At 37.5% G+C, this 26,731-nt stretch overlaps 2 protein-coding genes across 2 annotated transcripts; both read right to left on the bottom strand.

The window, feature by feature from the left end:
* Nucleotides 1-4,147: 4,147 nt before the first annotated feature.
* On the bottom strand, nucleotides 4,148-9,493 carry LOC116174432. The gene is made up of 2 exons (XM_031492348.1): nucleotides 9,204-9,493; nucleotides 4,148-5,225 (listed from the first exon to the last, which is right to left on the bottom strand). Exons 1-2 carry the CDS (start codon nucleotides 9,323-9,325, stop codon nucleotides 4,364-4,366), a joined length of 984 nt encoding a protein of 327 aa, XP_031348208.1. The 5' UTR covers nucleotides 9,326-9,493; the 3' UTR covers nucleotides 4,148-4,363.
* A 5,843-nt stretch (nucleotides 9,494-15,336) lies between these two features.
* On the bottom strand, nucleotides 15,337-17,795 carry LOC116175141. The gene is made up of 2 exons (XM_031493251.1): nucleotides 17,649-17,795; nucleotides 15,337-16,689 (listed from the first exon to the last, which is right to left on the bottom strand). The coding sequence occupies exons 1-2, from the start codon at nucleotides 17,756-17,758 to the stop codon at nucleotides 15,828-15,830; spliced, it is 972 nt and encodes a 323-aa protein (XP_031349111.1). The 5' UTR covers nucleotides 17,759-17,795; the 3' UTR covers nucleotides 15,337-15,827.
* Nucleotides 17,796-26,731: the final 8,936 nt, after the last annotated feature.

Here is a 26,731-nt window from a genome sequence, read left to right as displayed (position 1 = left end):
TGTCGAAATTGATTAACAAACTAAGAAGAATGTTCCGGTTAATACGACAAAATTTCGCGTCATTTCACTGGTGGAAGTTTGACAAATGTCATTGAATAATCGCATTGAATTGTCGTTGAAATACCACACGTGAAATTATCCCCTAAATTACACTCGTGCATCAAAATAAACCTGATAATTTTTTATTCAAGCATGTTGTCAGTAAAAAACTGCATTCGGTCATTTTCATATTTTGTTAAAAGAGCCCTCCACCAAAATATGAAAATAAACTCATGCAGTTTTTAGACAACATGCTTTCAAAAAAATTATCGGTAATTTTGATGCACTTGTGCAATTACCTACGATAACGTAATCTTTAAAAACTGAAACATTAACTTTACATTAATTAACGTTTTTTTGAGAAAAAAAAGTAAAGTAAAGTGTTTCCGACCTCTACATATATACGCGGTGGACTTGTTAGATAATTGGACGTTAAAATGAAAATGTATGTTATTGATTTCATTTGATTTTATTGTCGATTATTTCAAAGGAAGTATTGACATCGTCATTTAAATCACAAACATTATGTATACATATAAATAAGATTTGGACTAGAGTTTAGATTTTAAAAAAAGGTAGGTACCAATATCACATATAAAAATCAAATATCAAATATCACAGTTGATAGCACGCCGTAACAAATTCCTGAAATGAATAAACTAAACAAATATAAGAAACGAGCTCCTGGGTATGGCTATAGCATGTGCAAAACCAAATTTTAAACCTGATGTTAGTTTTGCTTTTATTTAAAGTGTATATGTATGAAATTTCATTTAATTGCTTGAATAAATAAGAAAGTTGGCACTGCACATCTTGCACAAAACCAAATTTGGAAAATGGCACTATATTTGCTTTTATTCCAAGTGGTTAAGTATCAAATTTCATTTGAATGCCTCCATAAATAAGAAAGTTGGCACAAAACCAAATTTTGAAACTGGCGTTAAATTTGCTTTTATTCAAAGTGCATATATATCAATTTTCATTTAAATAAATATCTTCATAAATAAGAAAGTTTGCTATCCGGTTTGTAAATGGTCGTGATGCGAAAAGGGCACTGTGAATGTTGATCGATTGGGTCCAATTTTTGGAATTGCGTTTTATATGGCTAAAGCTATACGCATATTGAATTTCATGCAATTCGGTTCATAATTAACGGAGTTGTCGAAAGGGCCTTCTTTATTTTTTGGGCTACATTGCCAATTCACGAACTCCAATGTACAAATTTGATAAAGAATCCACCTGCAAAATTTCATTGTAATCGGTCCATTCGTTTATGAGTTATCGTGCTAACGGACGGACGGACGGACGGACGTCGGTGTCTACCGCAAAATTATAACCTCGCTAGGAGCTCGTTAATAATTGTTAGCAATCGCTTTTCAAATTGTGTTTGTGAGATTTAAATTTACATTAAACTTATAAAATTAAAGATATTATTAGTCAAAAGTATGGAGTATTATCTTATATCTTCGTTAATATGAATTTTGCATAAAGTATTTTAGTTATAAGTACCGTTGAGTTTTCACTCAACGGTTATACCTACTCGCATGAAAGTGAAATGGGAAATTTGTCTTGTCCGCCTATGAGGCCTGGTAAGTATCGTAGGCTTTCATCTTCATTCTATGAATGAATAAAAATAACCTATTATTTATATTATATTTATAATATAACGGTTATAGTGACCGGAGCGTCCGCGTGTCGTATCCGTACGGTTCCCGTTGGTCACCGTCATGTTATACACGTTATCCTAGAGATTGGTTAGACGCTGCAATATAAACATGTACATTTGTTAAATAAAAGCTTATTCCACGATCTATTGGAATTATTATCCAAAAATTATATCTACTTCAAATTTATTTATTATATAAATTAATTCGTCAGGTAAAGTTAAACAGTTATCGTATAAATATTTTGTGTGCATATACTTATCCCTGCAAATTTCATATTTAGCGCCTCCGATTTAGTTCTCATTTTAGTCATACCCAGTGATGGCGCTGCAGATGTTGGCTTCAAGTTTTATATTAAATATTATACGACGCTAGCAGTCCAGGTTTAAATGGTCGAAGTCTAGAAAGCACGAACGGGGGTTACGTTTGGCATCTTGTCTTGAATGGCGGTCGTGAACGCGTCTCTCCATAAATGTTTGTTGTGATTTTGTGATATTTAATGCAGGATGCAGATAGTAATTTTTGCATTTCTTTATATCGTATTTGTGTTTTGTATGCCGCATTTTATATTTTCTGTGTGTTTCAATCCTTGTTTTTGAAATTTACTTGGTTTAACCGTAATGCAGAATCACATGTGTGATATCGTTATGCTATTGTTTGTAATTGTTTACGTTTTTTGTGTAATGTTTGCTTAATTTATGTTTATTAATGTTGATTACTTGGTCTGGTCCCCGAAGTAACATTCATATAAATATTGATCATTTTATTTTAATATGTGGAAATTACCGATTCGTTTGATGGATGTACTGACTTGTTGTTTGTAACTAACCATTTTCTCCGGAATGAAGCAGTTACGGGGGTGGTAAAAACTGTAGTCAAAATTGAGCTACGACACCAATTCCGTGATTGTCTTCGACATTCAACTGTAGGCTCGAAACCCCAAACCAGGGGCGGGCTATCGCTCTTTAGTTTAGAATCTATGTACGATAAATGAGTGGCGATTCAATAATTTCCACATATCGTGTTTTTAGTTAAATTTGCCTACAAGGCCATGTAATCTTCCATCTTGCTTTTAACAAGTCACATCCTGTGTATTTTCCCCGTTCTTAGAACCTTGGTACCTGCTTACTTGATCCATAATTCCCAAAACTTGTTTTTAACCTATATATATTACCTCTTGAAGTCTACATGCTACTTTTTTTTGTTGTTACAAGTTTATGTTACGTATTCACATCATTACAAACAATTAATTTTACTACACAATTTAATATTCATTTTTGACGGCTGGTTTTTTTATTGGCAAGTTCTTTTTTTTATCCAGCCTATTTCTATTTTGATTCGGTGAACTCCCATTTTCAAAGTTTATTTTTGCAATGTAACTTATTTTGCCTAAATTTTCGAGCTTTTACAATCAATAATAATTGCGATCATTATTAAACAAACTTTTCACAATTCCAGTGATTTATTTTACGTTTCTTCCCTACTGTGCTTCAGGTCATAGCTTTGTTTACCACTAACGTAAGGGGACCCTGCCTTAGATGTTTGATCACGTGCCACTTTTCAAATTTAAGCGGGATCTTGTTTAGTTTTGGAGGGAATATTCGGGTGGCCCTTTTTAAACGTTGCCGGGTAGACTTTATTTCCGCGACACATGGCGAAAGGTCACGTTTATACTATACATATGGACGCATGCTTCTAAAGCTGGCAGAGGCAATTGGCCGTTTGGTTTTAGCCGGCCGCGAATTGACCAGACTGGCTGGGTTTACGGCGCGTGTCACCCAACTGCGACACGTTCTTTCTGAATTAAATGACGGTAAATACCAACGAACTATGCTGGCGGGTGCGGAAAATTTAAGCGTGAACGGTGGCAGATTAATATTCAGGGATAAAATAATTAAGTTCTTGTAGTGTGAAGTTAGCGTAGAACATGGGGGTTAAGTACAGTACAGTGTTAATACGGAATTCTTTCTCCCCACAGTTTAAACACTGAAATCCACTATACAAACATGTAAATGTAACCATTTGAATTGTGTTTCAGAGAATCTAACGGTAACGTGACGTTATTAAGCCAGCCACGATCATAAAATTGATAAAAATTGCTAGAGGACACCTTAAGTTTTTTCAACAACAAAATTTGCGGGAGAAGGCCTAAATTTTCCACAATCTTAATACAAAGTTCACATAATTTTGTCGAAATGTGAGGTTATGTTACGCCATGGAGTGTGCCTAGTTCTATTTCTTAAGGGGTTATTTTCTGCAGAATTATTTCCCAAATTTGGTTTTTTGTGCCGCCCCTAAAAATTTGCTGCTATAGGTCTGGGCCCACAGGCTCAATGCCAAATCCGGCCCTGACGCATACATGTAAGTGGCATGTGATTAAAACCAAAAAGCGCTGAGAGAAGGAAAAAGACATGGATTTAGTGCTCTAACGCAACATATTTGTATACAAAATAAAAGCTTTTAATATAACAAATTACAGACTTGCACAAAAAATATAATATATAATAATATATTAATCATTAAAAAAGTAATAAAAATATGGCAAAACAATCATTAACAAATAAATACTATATCTAGTAGGTATAAAAGGTAAAAATCACAACGTTAATATTCTTAGAGGTACATATCAGTTCCCAGAGGTTTATCGAAGAAGGAAAAGTTCAGTCGAAAATTGCAGTCCAACATGTTAAAAAATTAAGTAAACATTTTTCGTAAGTTGTGTTACTGTGGCGGTTTGTTGTTGAGGTATTCGAACTTGTGTTACCAGCGTGTCGCGAAGAACTTCTTCGGCTCAACACTTTTGGCTTTTCGTTCCCAATTGTCCTCGGCCGGGACCATTTGTGTAGCAGCTCCTCAACTGACCTCTTTTTGCTTTTCTCCTTGATGTAAAATTTAATGAGTCGCCACTCTTTCTCCTCCAAAATTCCGCTGCGCGAAGGACCCTTTACGTTATCCACAGTTCTCGTCATGAATTTCGCTTTTGACATTAAACCGTAACGTGGAGTGTAGAACAGTTGTCTCAGCACGGCTTTCAAGTTCGAAAGGTGAGTGTTGAGTGTACAACGAAGACACTCCTCGATCGCCCAACGGTGGATGACGCTGTAAATCGACATTTCGTCGGTCACTTGCAGAGTGTCTCTCTCGGCGATGTTGATTAGGTCCAGATATGATAGTTCGAGTATTTCCTTCTGTTTGAGGACGTAATCGGCGTTCTTATCTATCACTAGTAAGCAATTGTGACGTAAGCTGTCGGTTAATTCCTGCACCCAGTCCGTGTCGCGATGTGTTTCGTTTTCGATTATGGGAGGCGCCGATGGTTCGAAATCGTATTTGTTGCTTGTTGGCATTTTGCATTTGGATAAGCTCGAGTATATCATAAGAACGTTAGTCTTATCTAATTGGTGATCGAGATTTTCAATACATTGTTTTACTAGTGGCATGTTTTGTAAGCGAACGCCGGTTGATAGAAGTTCTATGGCCGTCTTCGGCGATCTTATTGGGAGCAGATTCACCTTTATTGAGCTGCAACAAACAGTTCTGATTAATTTTTAGCCAGGTGGTTTTCTACTACTAATACTGAGAATATGCCAAACCAATTGTTTGGAGTATAACGAAGTATTATATATGTACCTATATTGCGTAAATAACAAAAATGCTCAAACTTATGAATTGCAGAAGTGGGCGTTTTCGTCGCTTATTTTAGATAACCAAAGCGAGCAAGTGTTTTTACGACTCTCGAACTCGGTATTCGATTGCATATCACGTGCATGGCTCATTAAAATCTTCTGTGACTAGCACAAATACCACGCGCACATTTGCCCATGGGCGATTCTGCTCTTTTATGTCTAAGAATATGTGTACCAAATTTGGTTCCAATCGGTTCAGCCGATTAGCCGGAAATGAGAATACAGACAAACAGACAGATCCACCGACAGACCAACAAAGCGATCGACATTGAGGAAACAATTACACAAACAAAGAAGAAACGAGCAAAGAAGCAATCGTCGAGGAATTGCCTGAAGTAACAGAAGTTACAGAAATAATCGACGAAGGAAAACCAAAAAAGAGGGTAAAAAAGACTAGAAAAATTCTCAATACAAAGAAGAGCCTATTATTACTGTCACCATTGAAGAAACTGTCCTTCCAAAGACTGTCGAAGATGCCATCACAGTTGAGGAAATTCCTGAAGTGGTTGAGTTGAGATAACCGAGATTGTCACGGAGAACCAAAAAAGGTGCCCAAAATTATCAAACAGGATGACGAAGGAATTCAAACAATGGAAATTGTCACCAGAGAAGACGAGGGCAAAGCGCCGGAGACTATACAGTAATGGTTGAACAAAATATAACGGAAGAAACTAAGAAGAAGTGGAGGGGGAAATCGAAAGTCGCAATCGTTGAAAAACTACCCGAGGCGACTGAAGTGACCGAAGTAATCGCCGAAGGCGGTAAACCTAAAAAAAGGACGAATTTAGGAACATCTTCAAAGAAGAAGATGGATCTGTGCAAACCACCGAAATCGGCACAATTCAATACGAAAAAAGAACCTAAAACCACCGTCACAGTACACGACGCAAACTGTAGAAGAAATGTCCGAAGTGGTTAGCGAGATTGTTGCAGAAAACGATAAACCAAAGAAGAGGGCAAAGAAGGTGCGCAAAATTATCAAAAATGGCGACGACAAGAGGATTGAAATTTTAATAGTTGAAGATGAAGGTAAAGTACCAGAAACGACTCTCACAATAGAAGGAACTGAGATCACCAAAAAGGTGCGGAGGAAGACACGCATCAAAAGCACCAATAATCGAAGAATTACCTGAGGTTACCAAAGTGACCGAAATTACCGAGGAAAGCCAGGAAGATTAATCAAAGAAGAAGACTGTATTTTTCCCGCCTGAAATAGTAACAGTTCAGGATGAAAAGGAGGAGCATAAAACTACAGTCACAGTACCAGAAGCTACCCTTCCACAAAAAATTGAAGATGCTGTCACTACCTGAAGTTGTAGAGATTATACAGGTGGTTGCTGAAGATGGCAAGCCAAAGAAAGGGGCTAAAAAGGTGGGTAAAATGATCAAAACGAACGATGAAGTGGTGCAAACAACGGAAATTCCAACCGTCGAAGATAAAGGCATACCTAGCGCCTGAAACGACAGCCACTGTAGACGAAACAACTGCACCTGAAGCACCTAAAAAGGTTCGCAAGAAGAAAGTAATCATTGAAAAAACTGCCCGAGGTCACAGAGATAATTACTGATGAAGATAAACCTACGAAACGGGTGAAAAAGACTAGCAGGTACTAGAGCCATAACTTGTGAAAGCAGTGGAAGATGCCGTTACCATCGACGAACTGCCTGACGAAACCGAGGTTATCGAAGTCCTTGCAGAAGATGGAAAACCAAACAAGCGAATTAAAAAGGTTCGTAAGATAATCAAAAAGGATGATGGCAAAGTGCAAACGACTGAAAATTCTAACAGTTGAAGATGAGGGCAAGACACGGTAAGTTTCGGTGACCGTGGAGGAAATCGAAGAAATCAAAAGATTCGCAAGAAGAAACTGAAGATGGCAGTTGTTGAAGAATTACCCGAAGTTACCGAGGTTTCAAAAGTAGTCAGTGAAGAAGGTACCTAAATTAAAAAGATAACAATAAAAATGAGGAAGATTGTCAAAGGAGAAGATGGCATTTTGCAGACAAGAGAAATCGTAACAATTCAAGATGAGACAGAAGAACCGAAAACCATCGTCACATTTGAAAAGGATGTTCTTCCGAAAACTGTTATGAAGTAGCCGTTACCGTTGATAAAGTGTTGAGGACGGAAAACCCACGAAGCGGGTCAAGAAAATGTCCAAAATTATAAAAAGAGACGATGACAAAGTAAAAACTACAGAAATTCTGAATGCAAAGCGACTGAAACCACAATGACCGTGGAAGAAATCAAAGCCAAATCCAAAAAGATTCGCAAGAAAAAACCTAAGGAAACAGTCGTCGAAGAACTGCGGGAAGAAACTGAGGTGACAGAAGTAGTTATTGACAAAGGTAAACCTAAGAAGCGAGTGAAGAAAACTAGAAAAATTATCAAAGAAGGGGAACAACAGAGATAGTAACTATTCAATGTGACAAAGAGGCGCATCAAACTACTGTTACAGTACAGGAGGCTGTTCTTCTAAAAGCTGTTAAAGGCACCATTACCGTTAAGGAAGTGGCAGAAGTGGTGGGAGCCGCGGAGGTGGTTACTGAAGATGGGAAACCAAAGAAATGGGTTAAAAGAGTTGCGTAAAATAATTAAAAAAGACGTTGACATGGTACAGGTGACTGAAATGATAACGGTTGAGGATGAACTTGAAGAACCTGAAACAACGGTGATCGTAGAAAAAACTGAAAGCAAAAAGATCCGAAAGAAAAAGCTGACAGATGCCGCCGTTCAGAAGTTAACTGAAACGGCTGAAGTCACCGAGGTCATTTTCGATGAAGGCCGATCCGAGAAAAGGGTGAAAGAGACGCAAAAATGTCAAGGAAGAAGATTGGGATGCCTGAAGTAATCGAGGTGACCAAAATAATTTCCGATCAAGGCAAGGTCTAGTAAGATTGTCAAAGAAAAAGACGGTGTCTTGCAGACTACGGAAATTGATACTAACCAAAACGAGAAGGAGCAGCCCAAAAGGACACTTTACAGTGCAAGAAGTCGTTCTACCGAAAAGATTATGAAGAGAGATGATGATAAGGTTGAAACTACACAGATGGTGACCGTGCATTGAACAAACCGAGAAACCGAGAGAAACCAAAGAAGAAACGCAAGAAAGTTCTAAGGGAACCTGAAGAACTGATCATTCTATCCTTGGAAGGCATTAATGGCGAACAAAGTGTTTTAGACGCCGTGATCCTGAAAAAGATTGCTAAGTTGCACGACATTCCCGAAGTCACTGAAGAATTAAGATGGCCCAAACGACCGTTTCCTAGCAGAAGATGAATAAGTTATCGATATCTTCTCTGATGAAGGATTACCAGAGAAAGCTAGAAAGCGAGCGCGTGGAATTATAAAAGATAAAAGAGTACCCGACACGTAACGGAAATTACTACGATTAGAAAAGAAGAAAAGGTACCAATTAGTGTGGTTGTAAGAAAGAAGAAGACATGACCGATGAAGTTAAGAAGATGATTGAAAGTACGACTGAAATGGAATTGCCAGAAATGATGGACATGACTGAGGTGTTAGAAACAAGTTCCCTACGCTGCTGCTACCAAAAAAACGAACAATCCTACGATCAAAAGACGGAGCAAAGATGATAATATACAATTGTAACCACGTGAGATGACACTAAATCAGTACAAACGTTCATAAAGGAAAGTGTTATTCCTATCAAACGAAAAAAGCACCAAAAACGCCCAAAGAAAACCCAAAAATAAAGTGAAGGTAAGCGTTATTTTAAATGCAAAAGAACAGTGAGTAATGAAACTGCTGAAAGCAAGAAGAAAAAATTCTCTATCAGACGGTTAAACTTACCTGGTTATGTTTTTGTAGGCCTTCCCCGAGTACGAATTTGTGCAATTCAAATCGTGGAGACTTGTTTCGGCCTTAATCATAGGCTCCGATTCCTCAATAGGTTCCTGGACCACAACCACCATTGTTCTGCTAGAGGGGACGGTTATGTTTTACTTACCACACAATAATAAATAAATTCGCCAGTGAATGTTGAGGAAGGAGGCGCATTGCGATGTTGATAACGCAATTGTTTTGGTTTATATCTGAGAGCGCCTATTGGTGAATTACTCGTGGTCTGCACTTGATATTTATGGAGGTGCTTGAGTCACTTTTGAAGTAAAACTCATGATTCATTTCTTGTGAAATCTATAAGCGTAATCGTAAACAATAAATAGTATACGCTTCAAGTACCTAATGTTAGACATCCATCTCACGCCTTTATTTCAGATTATTACTGAGTGACAAAAAGCGAGTTCATGGTTTTGGACCTTCTGTCCGTCCGTCTATCTGTGTGCATGATAACTCATGAACGGTTTCGAATTTTCCAATTCTGTTTTCAGTAATAGGTAGACAGTGGTCAAGCGACTAATTGATTAAATTTTGGTCAATACTCTTCAACCGGGAGGGAACCTTGTCGCTCGTTGTCTATAGTGGTGCAGTTTATTTATTTACATAACATTCGCTTGTGTCATCAAAAATATGCTCAAGCGTATCGATATTGTACAAATACTTAAGATAAATCGGCAATCCACAAAACCGCTACCGCGTGTTTTCATCGATGACAAGATAAAGAACAACATTGTGCAATTGTACAGATTTAGTGAATTTCCCTAAAATTTGGATGGTAGGTACCCATTAAAATTAAGCTCTTTAAAAAAATATTTTGTAAATCTATACAATGTGTCCCAACGAAAACTTGTACCCCCCCCCCCGAGGGGGCTAATTTTTATAATTTTTATGTAAAAATAATTGCTCTTGTAACCCTAACCCTGTGCTAAGGGTTGGGAGGTTTCCATTACCTATACAACCGTTTTTATTTTTTAAAATTGATCGATTACTTATTGAGAAATCGCGCTTTCAAAGTTTAAAAATGAATAAAAGCCGAAAATCTTGATCCAAATTCAGATCTTGCATTACTCAAGACCTCAGCAGTTTTCTCCGGCATTTGGCGATAAATTTTTGTGTAATTCTACAAATATCCGCAGTTGTCGCTAGAAGAAGTTTTCGTGCATCGTGGGGAGATAATTAAATAAAAAAATACACGGACTATTTATTGTCCACACGAATCCCCGCCGGAAAACTTACACTTCAACTTTGGCATTTCAGTTCGTGTATAGTTGGTTGCCTAAATGGCAGTAAGTTTCCGATTATCATGACTTTCGTCGATGATTGTACATACAGGTTTTGCCTTAGCCTTAGCAGTCTTTTTGCGCAAGTATGAAAAATGTATGTAGATGATAAGATAGAATTAAAAGATACGTTGTTGTTGTTGTTGTTGTTGATTGTTACGGTCTGTTGTTTTATTGCCCCGTGATAATCGATAGAAAATACTCCTTGTGTTGATGGATTATGTGGAGCATGATTACTTCACCATCAACAGAAGTGGATTGTCACGGGCAGGAGTGTGGTCGGACATAACGATTGAATAGACGACCATGCCACAGCTTACTTACTATCAGTAAGCTGTGACCATGCGTTCCGTGAAGAGTAAGGGAGGCCTTACAAGGGGAACAGGCATAATCGACTCTGCGTTGGGCGCTGGTCAAATGAGTATAAGAGGAACTTCTGCAGCTGCTTCCTTATGTTATGCTCTTGAGGAGTTTCCTGAAGTTCGTTTCATGAGTGGGGAGCAGTCAAACGTGACTTATGAGACTGTCACCTGAAACTGATCTACAAATGCAAAATATTTCTTTGGCTCGTATTCTTTGTTGATAAACGCGCGTAATATGTTGAGAAATCTGTTGCACTTTTTTTATTGCAGAATTGCTGAAGTTGTGGATGAATGCTTCAAAGCGCATGGAGATTTAAATACCATTGACATTTCCTTCAAATACGGCAGCATTATGTATTTAAGACATAATTAATAATTTGTAAGATGTATCCTATTTACCCACGCCAACTATAGTAGGCTTTTGGCATTTGAATTTTGCAAGTACCAAATTTTTTCTGCTTCTGCAACAAGCCACTGAATGTACTATGAAAAATACACATATTACATAAATGTCTTAGACGTCTACCTATTTTCATTTCAAGTTATCCACATATTAGGTTTGATTTCATTCATTTGAATTCATACAAAAGCGTGGTTAACAACAAACATCTCGTATAACATCTTAGTATCCACCATTCATTCCATAATAGGCGCTCCAAGAAATAAAAGATTATTGGGTCGTCATTCTGCAATTTTTAGTTCAAATGATTGCTGGTTAGAATACATAACCATGAACTATAGAGGGACAATAAATAAATAAAATGTCACATTATCAGGTTACTTTCAAGAATGTTAAATGTGATCAGTGCAATTATGCGAATAACAACAGGGATAAGTTAAAGAATCATCGTCTCAACGCCTAACATTTCCACACCTTTAATTGTGAACAGTAGCCTACAATTACACACCAAAAAATAGGAGATATACCAATATTGTTATATTTATGTAATTTTATAAACTTTATTACAGAAAAAAGTATTACCCTAGTACATTCTTACAAAATGTTGTCTTACAATCAACTACCGTAATTACTAAAACACATTTTAAATAAACTAAACATCATTATCATCTTTACCTACATTCAAATGAACTACTACATATATGTTATTCTTTGACACACTCGCCTTTGAATAACTTTCTATCACTGCCATCAGTGTAATTACGGTACGATTAAGCGTTCGCTTAAAGCGTCACATATTAACACACACAACCTTCTCAAACATTTAATTTGTGAACAGTGTAATTGCGCTATACTCACGATAAGCAAAACTTAAACATTGAAGGATGTTACGTGCACTCTCTGCGAGGTATGCCAAAAATAGTAAAAAAAATTAAATAGTCATTTACTAAAGCACAACACATTGAAGAATAGCCATTGTTTAAATTGTGGTCAGTGTAATTTTACCACAAATAGCACCAAAGGCTGTTTTAAAAGATAATCAACGTAAGGGAAATTCGGGGAGTTGTTCATTGTAATGTTGTACGAGTGCGCTAGAAATTGAATGATAGATTGCGATCTTTATTTGTAATTAGAAAATTAAGATAATTGCCTGTTCAAGCTTGTAGTGTACTTAACCCTAGGTTCTACGCCAACTTCACACTACAAGAACACGGAAATAAAGTCAACCCGGCAACGTTTGAAAATGGCCACCCGAATGACTATTCCCTCCAAAACTAAACAAGTTCCCGCTTAAATGGAAAAGTGGCACGTGATCAAACATCTAAGGCAGGGCCCCCCTTACATTAGTTGTAAACAACGGTCAACGCTATGACCTGAAGCACAGTAGGGAAGGAACGTAAAATAAAACAATAATGATCGTAATTATTATTGACTGTAAAAGCTCGGAAATAAATTACATTGCAGAAATAAACTTTGAAAATGGTACTTCACCGAATAAAAATAGAAATAGGCTGGGGAAAAAAAGAACTTACCAATAAAAAAACCAGCTGTAGTAATTGTACGCATGATTGTAAGTTATCGCGCCAGACTGCACTCATGGATTATGGTTTTGATATAATATTGTATGTTTGGGTTTGAATAAATGAATATTACACCAGCCGTCAAATTAATATCAAATTGTGTTGTAAAATTAATTGTTTGTAATGATGTGAATGCGTAACATAAAATTATAACATCACAAAAAGTAGCAGGTAAACTTCAAGAGGTAACATACAGGTTAAAAACATGTTTTGGGAATTATGGGTCAGGTAACCAGGTACCAGGAAGAAAGGGTGAAATAGACAGAATGTGACTCATCTTTGGTGCACAAAGTCCTTTTGTTAAAAGCACGATGGAAAATTACATGGCCTTGTAGGCAAATTTAACTAAAAACAAGATATGTGGAAATTATTGAATCGCCACTCATTTATCCAACATAAATTCTAAACTGAAGAGCTTTGATTAGCGTAATCCCTCCTCCTGCAAGATAGGTAACCCGCCCCTGGTTTCGGGGTTTCGAGTCTACAGTTGAATGTCGAAGACAATCACGGAATTAGGTGTCGTAGCTCCATTTTGACTACAGTTTTTACCACCTCCGTGACTGATTCATTCACGGAGAAAATGGTTAGTTACAAACAACAAGTCAGTACATCCATCAAACGAATCGGTAATTTCCACATATTAAAATAAAATGATCAAAATTTATATGAATGTAATGCAACTTCTCGGATAAGACCAAGTAATCAACACATAAACATAAATTAAGTAAGCAGTACACCAAAAACATAAACAATTACAAACAATAGCATAACGGTATCACATATGTGATTATGCATTGCGGTTAAACCAAGTAAATTTCAAAAACAAAGATTTTAAACACAAAAAATATAAAATGCAAAGATTATTACTACCTGCATTAAAAAAACACAAAATAACAACAAACGTTTATGGAGCGACGCGTTCACGACCGCCATTCAAGAGACGATGCCAAAACGTAACCCCCCGTCCATGCTTTTTAGATGGCGCAGGCAGCTTTTCCTCACCTAGAAATTGCATGGTTGCCAACTCTCAAAAATGTGGTCAGGCGTCAGGATTAAGGGGTTATATTTTCAAGTCTCAAAATTCACTTTCAAATTAGTACAATTTTACTTAAAAACCTGCTAGAATAACCCGATGTTTACAAACCGAAACCGCTCTCACCGGCTCTCACCTATATACGCCATTTGTAAATTACATCAGCGCCTCTAGCTTCATTCACAATGCAAGAATTAGAAAAACCATAAAACCAGCGTTATGCGTCGTGTAAAAACAGTCATATAAATTGGTTTTGTAACATCGGTTTTATAACTCTACGCCGCTCATCTCATTGCATAGGCGTGACGTTATAAAGCCGGTGTCATTTGCTAGTGCTAACAACTGCAATTTCCGCTCAGGCGGGAAAACTGCAATGCGATCATTACCGCTCTTATGAAACATGATCTTAGTAACGATTTGACGCAACGCATGTGATAATAAACCAATACTAAACAATCCCTCCCGTGTGATCCACTTATTTCCAAAACTAATTGTCAGCATTGTCTTTTCGTTTTACAAAACATCTTGGTCAAGGGTACCTAATGTGCAACGAATAACTACGAGGGTGCCCAATGCCCCTCAAAGCTACCGTGGAATCACCCATGGCTACCCTCCCGGGTAGTCCGATGTATAAGCGTGAGTTTTGACTCTTTGGAAGAAAATAAGCTGTTTTTGCAATTCTATTTCTGTAATGGAAGTAAAGACGAAAACGGAGTTTGAACATTCGACTCGCATGTGCGTGAAGGAATTTCGAGAGGCATATCGTTGATTACGAGAGCGTACGCCGCCACATTCTTCGTGCAGTTAAGCGATTTGACGATACAGGAAGTGTTGCTTATGGAAAATCTCCTGGTCGCCCAACAGAGTTGGCAACGTGGTAACGATCAAATGTGATGCTGTAGAATTTCACTTTTTTGTTGGTGCACGTTGAGGTAGTTAAATACCAATCTAACAGTGGACTCTTCCAATCCAATTAAATGTAAAATTGCAATAAGAGTGTTGAGGTTAAAGGTCTCAAAATCTTTGTCTGTTTTTATTATTACGTCATTTATGACAGTCGAAAGCGCAGTAGCACAACTATAGCGAGCACGAAAACCAGATTATGTTGAGGGTAAAATATAATGTGTTTAAGAAGTTTCCCATTTGTTCTTCATATTCAAACCAGCAGGTGATTACGATTACAACCTTTGATGACTGGATCAATTAAAAATGCCCAATGATATATAGACATGTGACTGGTTTGCGGTTGAAATAAGGAGCCATAATACACCTAATGACCTAACCACGTGTAAAGTTGCATGTGATTAAAAAAACCACAACGCGCTGATAGAACCCATAACAGTAAACAAGGAGTAAACGTAACATTTCCGCCAACGAATTGCACAAGACCTAAAACAAGCAATATACAACATTAACAATGTGTACGGCCCACGATTTTATAAATTTATTCATAATTAATACAGTAGTAATTCACGTTAGGTAATAATATTGCAATAACAATGATTTAGGTGCAAAATGCATAATAATAACTACTAATAAGTTTTCTAATTCATAGAGTAAAATTTATAAATTTTGTTTTACTAAACTTCCTGCTCATTTCTAATTACCTATACCTACTAATAAGATTATACAAAATATTAGGACCAGCCCTTTTTTTCTTATTATGGCACCATTTCAAAGTGCTCTAACGCAACATTTGTATAGAAAATGAAACGGCACTATAAACAATGAAAGCATTAAATGTAACAAATCACAGACTTGCAGCTAAAATATAATATGTCTTAATATTAATCGTTAAAAAAGTATTAAAAAATATGGCAAATAAAACGGCTAAAATAAACATTAACAAATAAATACTATACCTATAGAAGTTAAAATCACAACGATAATATTGTTAGAAGTACATCAAAGAGGAAAAAGTTCAGTCGAAAATGGCAGTCCAACATGTTAAAAAATTAAGTAAACATTTTTCGCAAGTTGTTTTACTTTGGCAGTTTGTTGTTGAGGTATTCGAACTTGTGTTACCAGCGTGTGGCGAGGAACTTCTTCGGCTCAACACTTTTGGTTTCTCGTTCCCAATTGTCCTCGGCCGCGACCATTTGTGCAGCAGCTCCTCGACCGGCCTCTTTTTGCTCTTCTCCTCGATGTAAAACTTGATGAGTCGCCACTCTTTCTCCTCCAAAATTCCGCTGCGCGAAGGACCCTTTACGTTGTCCACAGTTCTCGTCATGAATTTCGCTTTTGACATTAGACCGTACCGTGGAGTGTAGGACAGCTGTCTGAGTACGGCTTTTAAATTCAGAAGGTGAGTGTTGAGTGTGCGACGATGACACTCTTCGATTGCCCAACGGTGGATGACGCTGTAAATCAACATTTCGTCGGTCACTTGCAGAGTGTCCCTCTCGGTGATGTTGATTAGGTCTAGATATGATAGTTCGAGTATTTCCTTCTGTTTGAGGATGTAATCGGCGTTCTTGTCTATCACTAGTAAGCAATTGTGACGTAAGCTGTCGGTTAATTCCTGCACCCAGTCCGTGTCGCGTTGAGTTTCGTTTTCGATTATGGGAGGCGCGGATGGTTCGAAATCGTTTTTGTTACTTGTGGGCATTTTGCATTTGGATAAGCTCGAGTATATCATAAGAACGTTAGTTTTATCTAATTGGTGATCGAGATTTTCAATACACTGTTTTACTAGTGGCATGTTTTGTAAGCGAACGCCGGTTGATAGAAGTTCTATGGCCGTCTTCGGCGATCTTATTTGTAGCGGATCCGCCTTCATTGAGCTGCAATAAATAGTTTTGATTAATTTTTAGCGATTTGGTAAACAGGAAATAAGCAAAATCAATTGTTTTTATCTTTTACGTGGTCACAATATTTTTGGCGACCGTGATAGGACACCACTTGCAATAAGACTCATCTTCAGCATGGAATAAAGGATTAAGTTATTTAATGTCTTCAGGGCATGTGTTCCGATTGGGCAACGCGTAACGTGTGATAGAATCATTAGGTATTTGTTTGCCCGGCATGGACATCGGTCCTATTGAATTATTGTTAGGGGCGGATATTATCAGACATTTGTGTACGGGTCGATGACACCTTTTGAGGTGTGACTTTAGAGACGGTCTTCGGTTGGACAATGATGGGAAAAATCCCTTCCCGCGGAGATGTTTCGTCGATAATTACTACGAACATTGTGTCTCTTTATGTACAGGATGCGGCAATGACCGATTTATGGAAGCTAGATGTTCTTGGTATCACGGAGCCGTCTGCACGTATGGCCACAGACGATCTGTGGTTTGGGTAACGAATTCCTACAGAATGTGTGCAAGAATGAGGAAGGTAAAGTACGAAATAAAATTGCTCTGGCTAGAGCAACATCCTATCTTGCCCACTAAGTAAAGAAATAAATCAGGTACAATAGATATTAAATCAAAAATAGCTATCCGAAAAGAGGACAGCCGACAGCCTATACTTCGAAGGCAAAAACTCATGTGTGGATTGAACAGTCATAGTCGCTTTCGAAGCCAACCGCTCGCTGAAAAGACAGAAAACTTCGCAGAAAATGTTGTAAAGTTATAAGGTAAGGTAAAGCTAGATATTCGCAACGTAATAAAAAGGCTCATCCTCCAGAATGTACGAAAAATACAATTATGTACCGTTGTACAGTTGACCAGTACAGCGAAACACTTGGTTAAACTCAAATCCGGGAATGACCGACATTGAAGGAGAGATAGCCACTTACATACGCCTTCCTAAAGTAGTGATGTACGTCCTGCGTTTACAGAAACTGGTACATATTTCGTTATGTTTTTCAAAGCTGAACAAACATTGTGAAATTACGAACTCGCACATAAAAAATAACCGTTTATTTGATGCAAATCGGTTGAGTAACTTTTTTGAACACAAACTTTTAAAGTCGGCGGATTAGACATTTTACTCCGATAGTAAATAGTTAAATGGAACTGTGACGTCATTACAAATAAGCTAAAAATATTGCATGTGTTTATTTATTACTGTAATGATTAACTTTTGGAACGTTCTAGTAAACTAGGTATTTTGTTTATTGTGTGTTTAGGACTCACCAAATATTTTAACAATTTAGGATAACATTTTGATAGTAACGTGTATTCGAGCTTTCCTTTAAAATACAGGATAGTAATAAATAACACGCTTGTTGAAATAAATTTTGTTATTTAGAGCTGCTATTGAATACACATGCTAAAATATTAATTAAGGGTTATTTAGATGGGTTTCAGTAATTACGTAATTTGGTGTTGACATTTAAATTTCGCATCGCCGTAATAAGCACAAATCGAAAGGTCAAAATCCATGTTTTCTTTAAGTGTATTAAATTTCTATCTAGACACAACATTTTCCCTTATTCCGAAACCCACACCCCCCAGTGGCACCTTCTTTAGGCTTCAGGACTTGCTTGATAGTTGTTGGGGAAGGAAAAGGTTTTCGCCCTAAAGTGAGTAACTTCAGCGCATTTTCCATGGATTCATCGGTACTTCCCAAAAGACCGTAGATATGCGCGCTATGTTTTTCTTTATTAGAGACATCTATGGTTAACATTTCAAAGAAATATCTCCATGAATAAGGAAGTTGACACAGCGCAGGATGCGCAGACTGCGCATGCGCACATACAATGTTTACAACATGAGATATGTTTGCTTTTAACAGAAGCACATGTAAAATGTAAATGTAAAATTTCAAAAAGATATCTCGATACATGCGCACATAAATGGTCAATATTTTTCTTGGCTCAGGTGCCAGAGCTATAAGTTACAGAATTCAAAAAGAACAATCCAAATACTTATATTGAAAACTGTCTTTAAATGTTTTTAGCGCATTTTTGCAAAAATTTTTTTTTGTAAAAAGTAGCTTTTAATCTCACTTTGGCTGGCTGGCTGGCTGGCTGGCTGGCTGGCAGTAAATGCGTGCCCGTAGAAAAACGCTTGTAAAAAGACAAGGAGTGTACATGTAACTATCGGGGCCGTGTAATTAAGAACGTTAGGGTGGGGCTACAAGATTTGGAGTCGACGACATCTGGACGCCATCCCCGAGCGTATTATACTAACCTGGAGATTTTTCAGTTTTTATCTATCTTCTTCTACGGTTTTTCTCCGATTGTTTTCAAATTGGTGTCGTCGGGAAGATCTTGTCAACGCGCACAACTCCTGCGTGGCGGAATTTTGTTTTTTTTCCTAGGGGCGAAATAAACCACCTTTTGCGCGGCGCGCTTCGAGGGGTAGTCGACTTTGGGCGCCCAAAAGTTTCTTACAGCGCGAATCGCTGTCTCTCTTTCTCGTGTCACTAATAGAAGGTCGAGCTATGTGAAGTACCCAAAAGTTGAATACGATTTTATGCCGGGATTTTAGCGAAATCTACCAAAATGTGAATTACGAATGAACGGGACGTCGGAAATGTGTATCGACAAAGGGAATGTGGTAACCCCCGACGAGATCTTACTGATGGTGGAGTCGAAACTTCAAATCCGAATTGTTGCGGGTGATCAGAAGTGGGTGTCGACAAAGGGAATATAGTAACCCCCAAAGGATTTTAATGATGGTGGAGTCAAAACTTCAAACGCGAATTGCGAGTGCACGGTAAATGAGAAAATGGTACCGACAAAGTGAACGTGGTAGCTTTCGGCAAGATCTTATTGATGGTGGAGTCAATATTGGCTAATAAAACACTGATCTGCCACACAAAAATGCGCTGAAGTCCCTTCGATCTCACACGAGGACTTTGATCATTTTTTTTTTTATAATAGTGAACCAGTCTAATATACAAATACAGATTTATCATAGCGTGGTACTTCTGTTGAACTTCTAGATTTCATTTTATGCAGCTTTATTTACGATCGAGACACAAAAAAAGGAAAAAATGATCAAAGTCCTCGTGTGAGATCGAAGGGACTTCAGCGCATTTTTGTGTGGCAGATCAGTGTTTTATTAGCCAATATTGACTCCACGTGAATGATAAGATCTTGCCGAAAGCTACCACGTTCACTTTGTCGGTACCATTTTCTCACTTACCGTGCACTCGCAATTCGCGTTTGAAGTTTCGACTCCACCATCAGTAAGATCTCGTCGGGAGTTACCACATTCCCTTTGTCGATACACAGTTCCGACGTCCCGTTCATTCGTAATTCACATTTTGGTAGATTTCGCTAAAATCCCGGCATAAAATCGTATTCAACTTTTGGGTACTTCACATAGCTCGACCTTCTATTAGTGACACGAGAAAGAGAGACCGCGATTCGCGCTGTAAGAAACTTTTGGGCGCCCAAAGTCGACTACCCCTCAAGCGCGCCGCGCAAAAGGTGGTTTATTTCGCCCCTAGGAAAAAAAAACTAAATTCCGCCACGCAGGAGTTGTGCGCGTTGACAAGATCTTCCCGACGACACCAATTTGAAAACAATCGGAGAAAAACTGTAGAAGAAGATAGATAAAAACTGAAAAATCTCCAGGTTAGTATAATACACTCGGGGATGGCGTCCAGATGTCGTCGACTACAAATCTGGTAGCCCCATCCCTAACGTTCTTAATTACACGGCCCCGATAGTTACATGTACACTCCTTGTCTTTTTACAAGCGTTTTTCTACGGGCGCGCATTTACTGCCAGCCAGCCAGCCAGCCAGCCAAAGTGAGATTAAAAGCTACTTTTTACAAAAAAAAAAATTTTGCAAAAATGCGCTAAAAAGGAACAAGGAACCTTTTTGTGTGTCAAGTGGGGAAATTATTAGAGAGCGATTGGTACAAAGTGTTCTGTATAAGGCATAAGGAGTATTGTCTTCAACGTCAAATCTTGCGAAGGCCCCCAAAGCCGCAAATAAAGAGAAGGAAAAATTTATTCACAAGCCTGTGACATTAATTAAAATGCTTATAAGTGAATTTGTAATTTTGGTCCCTGTATACCCACCAATAGGTAGATGAGGTTCACCATATCCGCACCGAATAGGGCTCTTTGAAGCATATTGTAAGTTTACCTTCCACTTAACCAAATTTCCCAGCTTTGAAAATTTCTTTAATCAAACTTGGGTGTTGAATAAGTGTTTCACAGTTCAATAAGAATGTTTTGCAATCAAGCTTTTTATTGGAAATGTTTACATAATTACGTATATTTTTCGCTTAAAACAAATTAGTTTAGTGCACAACAGATTAGCACAGATATGCAAAGTGCAAAACTTGGTCCAAGTCGTAACTCTAATTTCTTGTTGGCGATATAATTTATGTTGAACACCAAAATACCAGTGGACTGCATCAAAATAAATCAAATGCAATTTCGAAGCAACGAAGCGTGACTTCACAATTACCACAAAGATTTATTAGTAATAACTTGTACTGATACATCGAGTGCGGTCATAATTAAAACAGAGCGACTAAAGTGAGGTCTCTTTGGGTTGATTAATGAGTCGCTGGGGTGATGCGCTACTGCGAGCACATAGACGTCTAATTTTGCTGACTCAGGTGAATTTCAGAGCGCCGTAACAGACCGCAAACACTATGCTTCGTTCACTAATTATTCGTTTATTAGAGAGCATTTATTCTAGTGTCAATATCGTGGCGATCGCGAAAGTTGCTTGAGTGCCAACGTGACCTATCAACCATCTGACCGGAGCGTTAAACCCGAACCGCTCGTGTCCTTTACAAGGGTGGCTTCGAACCACCCTCGTTAGATGCTACGGTGATAAAAAAATACACTTTTTTATGTTATGCTGGAATGCACACAATGGAACAAATTTTCATCTAAACATTTTCAGGTTTTTTTGTCGAACCTCTTACGTTTACTTATTATCTAAATGAAACGGTGCAATCTACTGGCCGATGCTCGCATTTATAAGAAAAACTTAAATGAAGGGCATTGATTTAACCCAACTGTTATAGTATAGTGTTATAGATGTTATGTGAGCGTGGTACAAACAAAGAAAACGAACTTATACAAATCCTGTGTTTTAAGTATGTATCTAGATAGGTAACCAAGTATATTTTACAACAAATGGACTTTAAATAACGTGATTTTAACTTGTTTCCCCAAATACAAGTACAGAAAAGTCATAAAGGCATTAATTTCTGCTTGTTTTGTTCGTCAATACTAACGAAGATATTGAATTTTTAATCTGGATTTCCAAAGATCAACAGAAAAACGTTAATCCGTTAACTGTTAATTAACGTTTCTTTGCCAGTTAACGATGTAATCAGTCCTGTGTTGTATCAGGAACGTCGAACTTATCTGCCAAAAAATGTTATTTTGCGTTATTTAGTATGAGAAAAATAAAATTTTTTAGAGAAACTTGCACGTTATGTTTAACGTTAGGACTGAATTGAGAATTGCCATTAACCGCTCTTTTTAACTTCGTAAGTGTTAGTTCCGTTGCAAAGTTACAAATTTTTCTTCGTGATACCTACCTATAGTTATTGCTTGAGACTTGCAAGCATCTCTTTACAGTTTAAAAGCTATTTATGAAATGCGTACAAAACCAAGTCGACATAAAAATCTTGACGACAATAATAACTTTCCTTTATACCTTCTCGAGCATGTTTTTTGGTGTATTTTTCATGAAAAACACTACGTCGGTCTACGGGTTTTAAATCTCAGCATTCAGACTTCGTAGAACACTGTTTTTTTTTTAATTAATAGGTTCCAATACGCAGCCCCCTTGACATTAAATTGTTGTTGATAGGGCGATAGACCTCTTTGTGTGGATGTGTCCTTTGTAACGGCAGGTTACAAGTGAAACGACGAGCTCTCTGTTTTGGAAGTCAAACTGAAATTTGAGTGCGTCCGCGACGCCACTGGGCTCCTCTGTTAAATGACATATAAACTATTAATTTCTTTATATTTCTAAATTTCACCTCCTGTAATTTAATTTTTTTCCTCGTATAATTTTCTTCTGCCTCGATATAGCCTCCTAAGTCCTAAGTCCCTGAAATTCTTCTGCTGACTTGTCTTCTCCACGGAAATTTCTCGACTCGATTCCGATTCCGTACACATATTCTTAGAAATAAAAAAAAGAGCTGAAACACGTTTAAGAAGAACGCGCAGGGGGTGTTGTCTGGTTCGCTACAGGGAGCGACATGAAAATATATTTACCTAATTCAGTCATTTTGCAACAAATTTCTCACATATTCTGAAAGGCAAGTCTTCAAAGGATTTAAAATGTGCATAGTGTGATTATACAACGATCTACTGTACCAGGCACGTAAGACGGCGAAAGATCACGCATCCCTACTATTCATATTTTGTTAATTATGTAACGGTCCTAGCGGTTACAGGCTACCCTTAGACTTTTTTTAGATATAAATTGCTCCATTACTTACCATCTACTACTACCCTTAGCCTCTTCGTACCCTAACGACCTCTGAAACCTCCCTTCTATACAACCTCCTGTTCGTCAAGACAACCTGTGTATGTTGGGTTTCCTACGTTAGGTAAGTTATTACTTTATAACCCATCTAAAACATTACCCACATTACAGGAGTGATTATTCCCGGTGAGCGCGAATGTACATTCGCAGCGTCTACCAAAATTTAAAAACAGGTAAACTTAATTAAGATCGCCGGTATACGGCCGAACACCCTTAATTCACGGAAGGTAATCTGGGGAGAGCACGGTATTACAACCGAAACCTCTACTTTCATTGAAGGACAGGTGAATTTAATTAATAGCGCGGCTATACAGCCGGACACCCGCCACTCCGAGCAGGTAACTTATTGTTAGAGCGCGATCTACAATCGCTACTATCTACAGGGAACAGGTCTTTGGTACTTAGGATCAGGGAAAAAATTCTAAGACCCCCTTTCTGGTTCAGTTAATCACATTAAATTTCACATCTTTACAATTGCATCCATTAGTGCACCACGGCGCCAGTTGGCTTTTCCTGCAGACTCTAAATTAGTTATCTGCGCATAGCCTTCTTACATACAAAGCAAAGTTAAGTAGCCATGTGTCCACTCACAATACTTTCACATATTTAAAATGTGTACAGTGTGATTTTGCAACACATTACCATTGTTTAAAAACAATGACATTACCATCTTGTTCTGAAACAGCATCTCTTAACTACAAAACCTCAAAGGATTTAAAATATGCACACTGTAATGGCATTATATGGAAATGTTAGGTAATGTACCCACATATACGCGGTTCGCTCGGATATACCATATAAAGTAATGCATGTTTGTCTGTCTGTCTGTCTCTTATACATGTCTTAAACTATTCATCCGATCACGATCAAACTTTGGGGAATGGTTCGACGTATTCCCGCGAAAGTTTTTGAGTTAGTAAAACAATTTCCGAAATTCACACGGAAACGGGAACAGGAAAAAACAGGAATTTATATTTTACATTCGAAAAGACACTTACCATTTAGAGCATAGGTTTCTTTAAAAGCATTTAAGTGTACTCCAAAAGAACTTCCCGAAATTCCCACGGGAAACAGGGGTACGGAAAAAACCGGGATTTTCCAAAGGCGATACGATGCTCGCCGGAACTGCTATAGTTAACAATAATCTTAAATTCATTTTATTTACTCCGAGGCTTTAAATATGTATATTAGTCAATTTCAAAGCCACGTCGACGGTTTTGATGCCATATTTCTACTCAAATAATAATAATAATACGATTTGTTGCCCAACAGAATAAAATTCCAATTATAGGACAATTACTAATAATCTAAGAAATCACAATAACTAAATATACTAATACCTTAACCGCTAACTTACTAAAAACCAAATTAAATGATATTAAACTTAAACAAGATTAAAAATAAGATCACACTTTTAAGATCAGTTACTGGAATTTAAGAAATTGTGAGCCAGGCGAGTGGGCGAGAACGCCTTCGGCTGTTGGGCTTTGCGCGTAAAGAGTGTTCAGTGTTCAGTTGAAACTGGAATGTGGTATTAAGGGTCCCTGGTTCGAATCCGGGTTCGAGCATGGATATTTGTAAATGTATGGTGAGTTGGGTTGGTAGAGCAGCCTTGGCTGAAACCCCGCCCACTCAAAAATAAAGGCAAATAAATAAAAAAAATAAACAAAACTACTGCAAGAAAGGAGATTGTTCGTAATCAACCAAGAACTTTTCTTTAGAGCTAATAGTTTTCACATTATAAGCAGGAAACTAAAAACAAAAAATTATAAAAAAAATCAAGCCTTCCGGGAAGCCCCATTCCATGCACTCTATACGTTGAATATATTTTCAACTGCTTTAGAAAAGGTAAACAAAAATTTATTTTTTTTAATTTTGATGAGATTAATCTTCCGATTTATACAAAAAACACAAGGCAAAGTCGCACACACACACAATTGGCCAAAGCATATTTTTCATGCATGGTTTTCAACAGTATTTAATTAGGGTACTACCTAACAGTTTTACTGAAAATTTGTTTACCCAAAATCATAAAGCCTTCATTTTCATGCCTACGTTATATCAGGAAACTTCCAGACTACCTTTCTTGTCGCCTGTCTCATTACCAGCCGCACCTGTCAGTTTTTCGGTCGCACCTGTCACATGGTAATGTCTATATTGACTCCTGTCATCACTGACAGATTGACATAAAACAAAAGTCCTATATGAAAATTGCAATTTTATATATTAAAATACAATTGCCGATAAAACTCGTCAGTAAAATGACACTACTTGACTCGGAAATTAAAGTACTCGACCCCAAAAGGAACTCGTACTTCAATATTTCCTCACCAGGTATTGTGTCATTTTCCTGATTTTGATGTAAATAACCATTAAAATATAACAAATAATATTTTTCTTGAAAAAGAGACTAAAAATAGCATTTTCAAACGTAGAAATATTTTTAACACTGTACCTATTGTAATATTATGTAGGTACTACTGCACGTTGCCGAAATGTGCGAAAATCTTCGTCTACATGACCGTCATTAAGACACTAACCAGTACGTTGCGTGTTCGAACAACGCTCTATCTTGTGTTTCTGATTATGATTACTAATTCGAATTATGACATCTGAAAGTCTGGAAATTATGCATTGAGAATGAAAAAGAATTGTGTTTGTATCGTTCAAGCTATTTACAATAATTCCCTAAATAAAAGTTTCGCGAAAACTAGAAAATGAATTATAGATATTCGTTTGCGACTTCCTCTTGATCTAAAGGGATTCCGCCCGCATTCCAAATGCAATTTTTGTAGATTGTTTTGTTCGAATAATTTGGCAAGAATAAATAAATACTTTTTACCAGTCGTAGATTTAGTACCAGTTACTCACATAAAATTAGTGTTGAGTGCGTTTACAGCAGTAAAGTATTATAATGCTTTTATTTAACTGGTGGACTTGGTGGAAGCATTAAGAATGAACGAGGGTGAATTTATTCCCCGGCGACTACTACTCCAGCACAATACTGTCATTAGTAACCACCGTACCACAGTGATCAACGTTCGAATAATAGTTAACATTTAGTTAATTTCCTCACTATTGGAACGTAACTTTCCCAAAGATGCATTGATTAGTGGCGGTTTCGTCGACTTGAAACAATGTAGTTAGTCGCCCGCATTTCGAAGTGAGACTATACAAAATTACTCTTCGCCCCCTTTTCGGATAATAAATATCGTATATTATGCAAAGAGATCTCCTTGATAGGGTCAGACTAGATTTTTTCCTGCACGAATCTGGTCATCAGCATTCGTTGCAAGACTGCGGTAACCAAAGCGTGGAAATTGCCTATAAAGCCGACTGTATCTGTTAAGACACAGAGGGATGAATTGGAATAGTATCTTGCGACTGATGTGCAAATGCCGAGCCGCAGGAGTCGATCGTCTGATATCTGTCGCCTATAAAACTAGCGTAG

This window comes from Photinus pyralis, unplaced genomic scaffold (genome assembly GCF_008802855.1).
Source record: "Photinus pyralis isolate 1611_PpyrPB1 unplaced genomic scaffold, Ppyr1.3 Ppyr1.4_LG6, whole genome shotgun sequence".
Taxonomy (NCBI): domain Eukaryota; kingdom Metazoa; phylum Arthropoda; class Insecta; order Coleoptera; family Lampyridae; genus Photinus; species Photinus pyralis.
The sequence above is the reverse complement of the archived record's forward strand: the minus strand, read 5'-3'. Positions and strand labels throughout refer to the sequence as shown.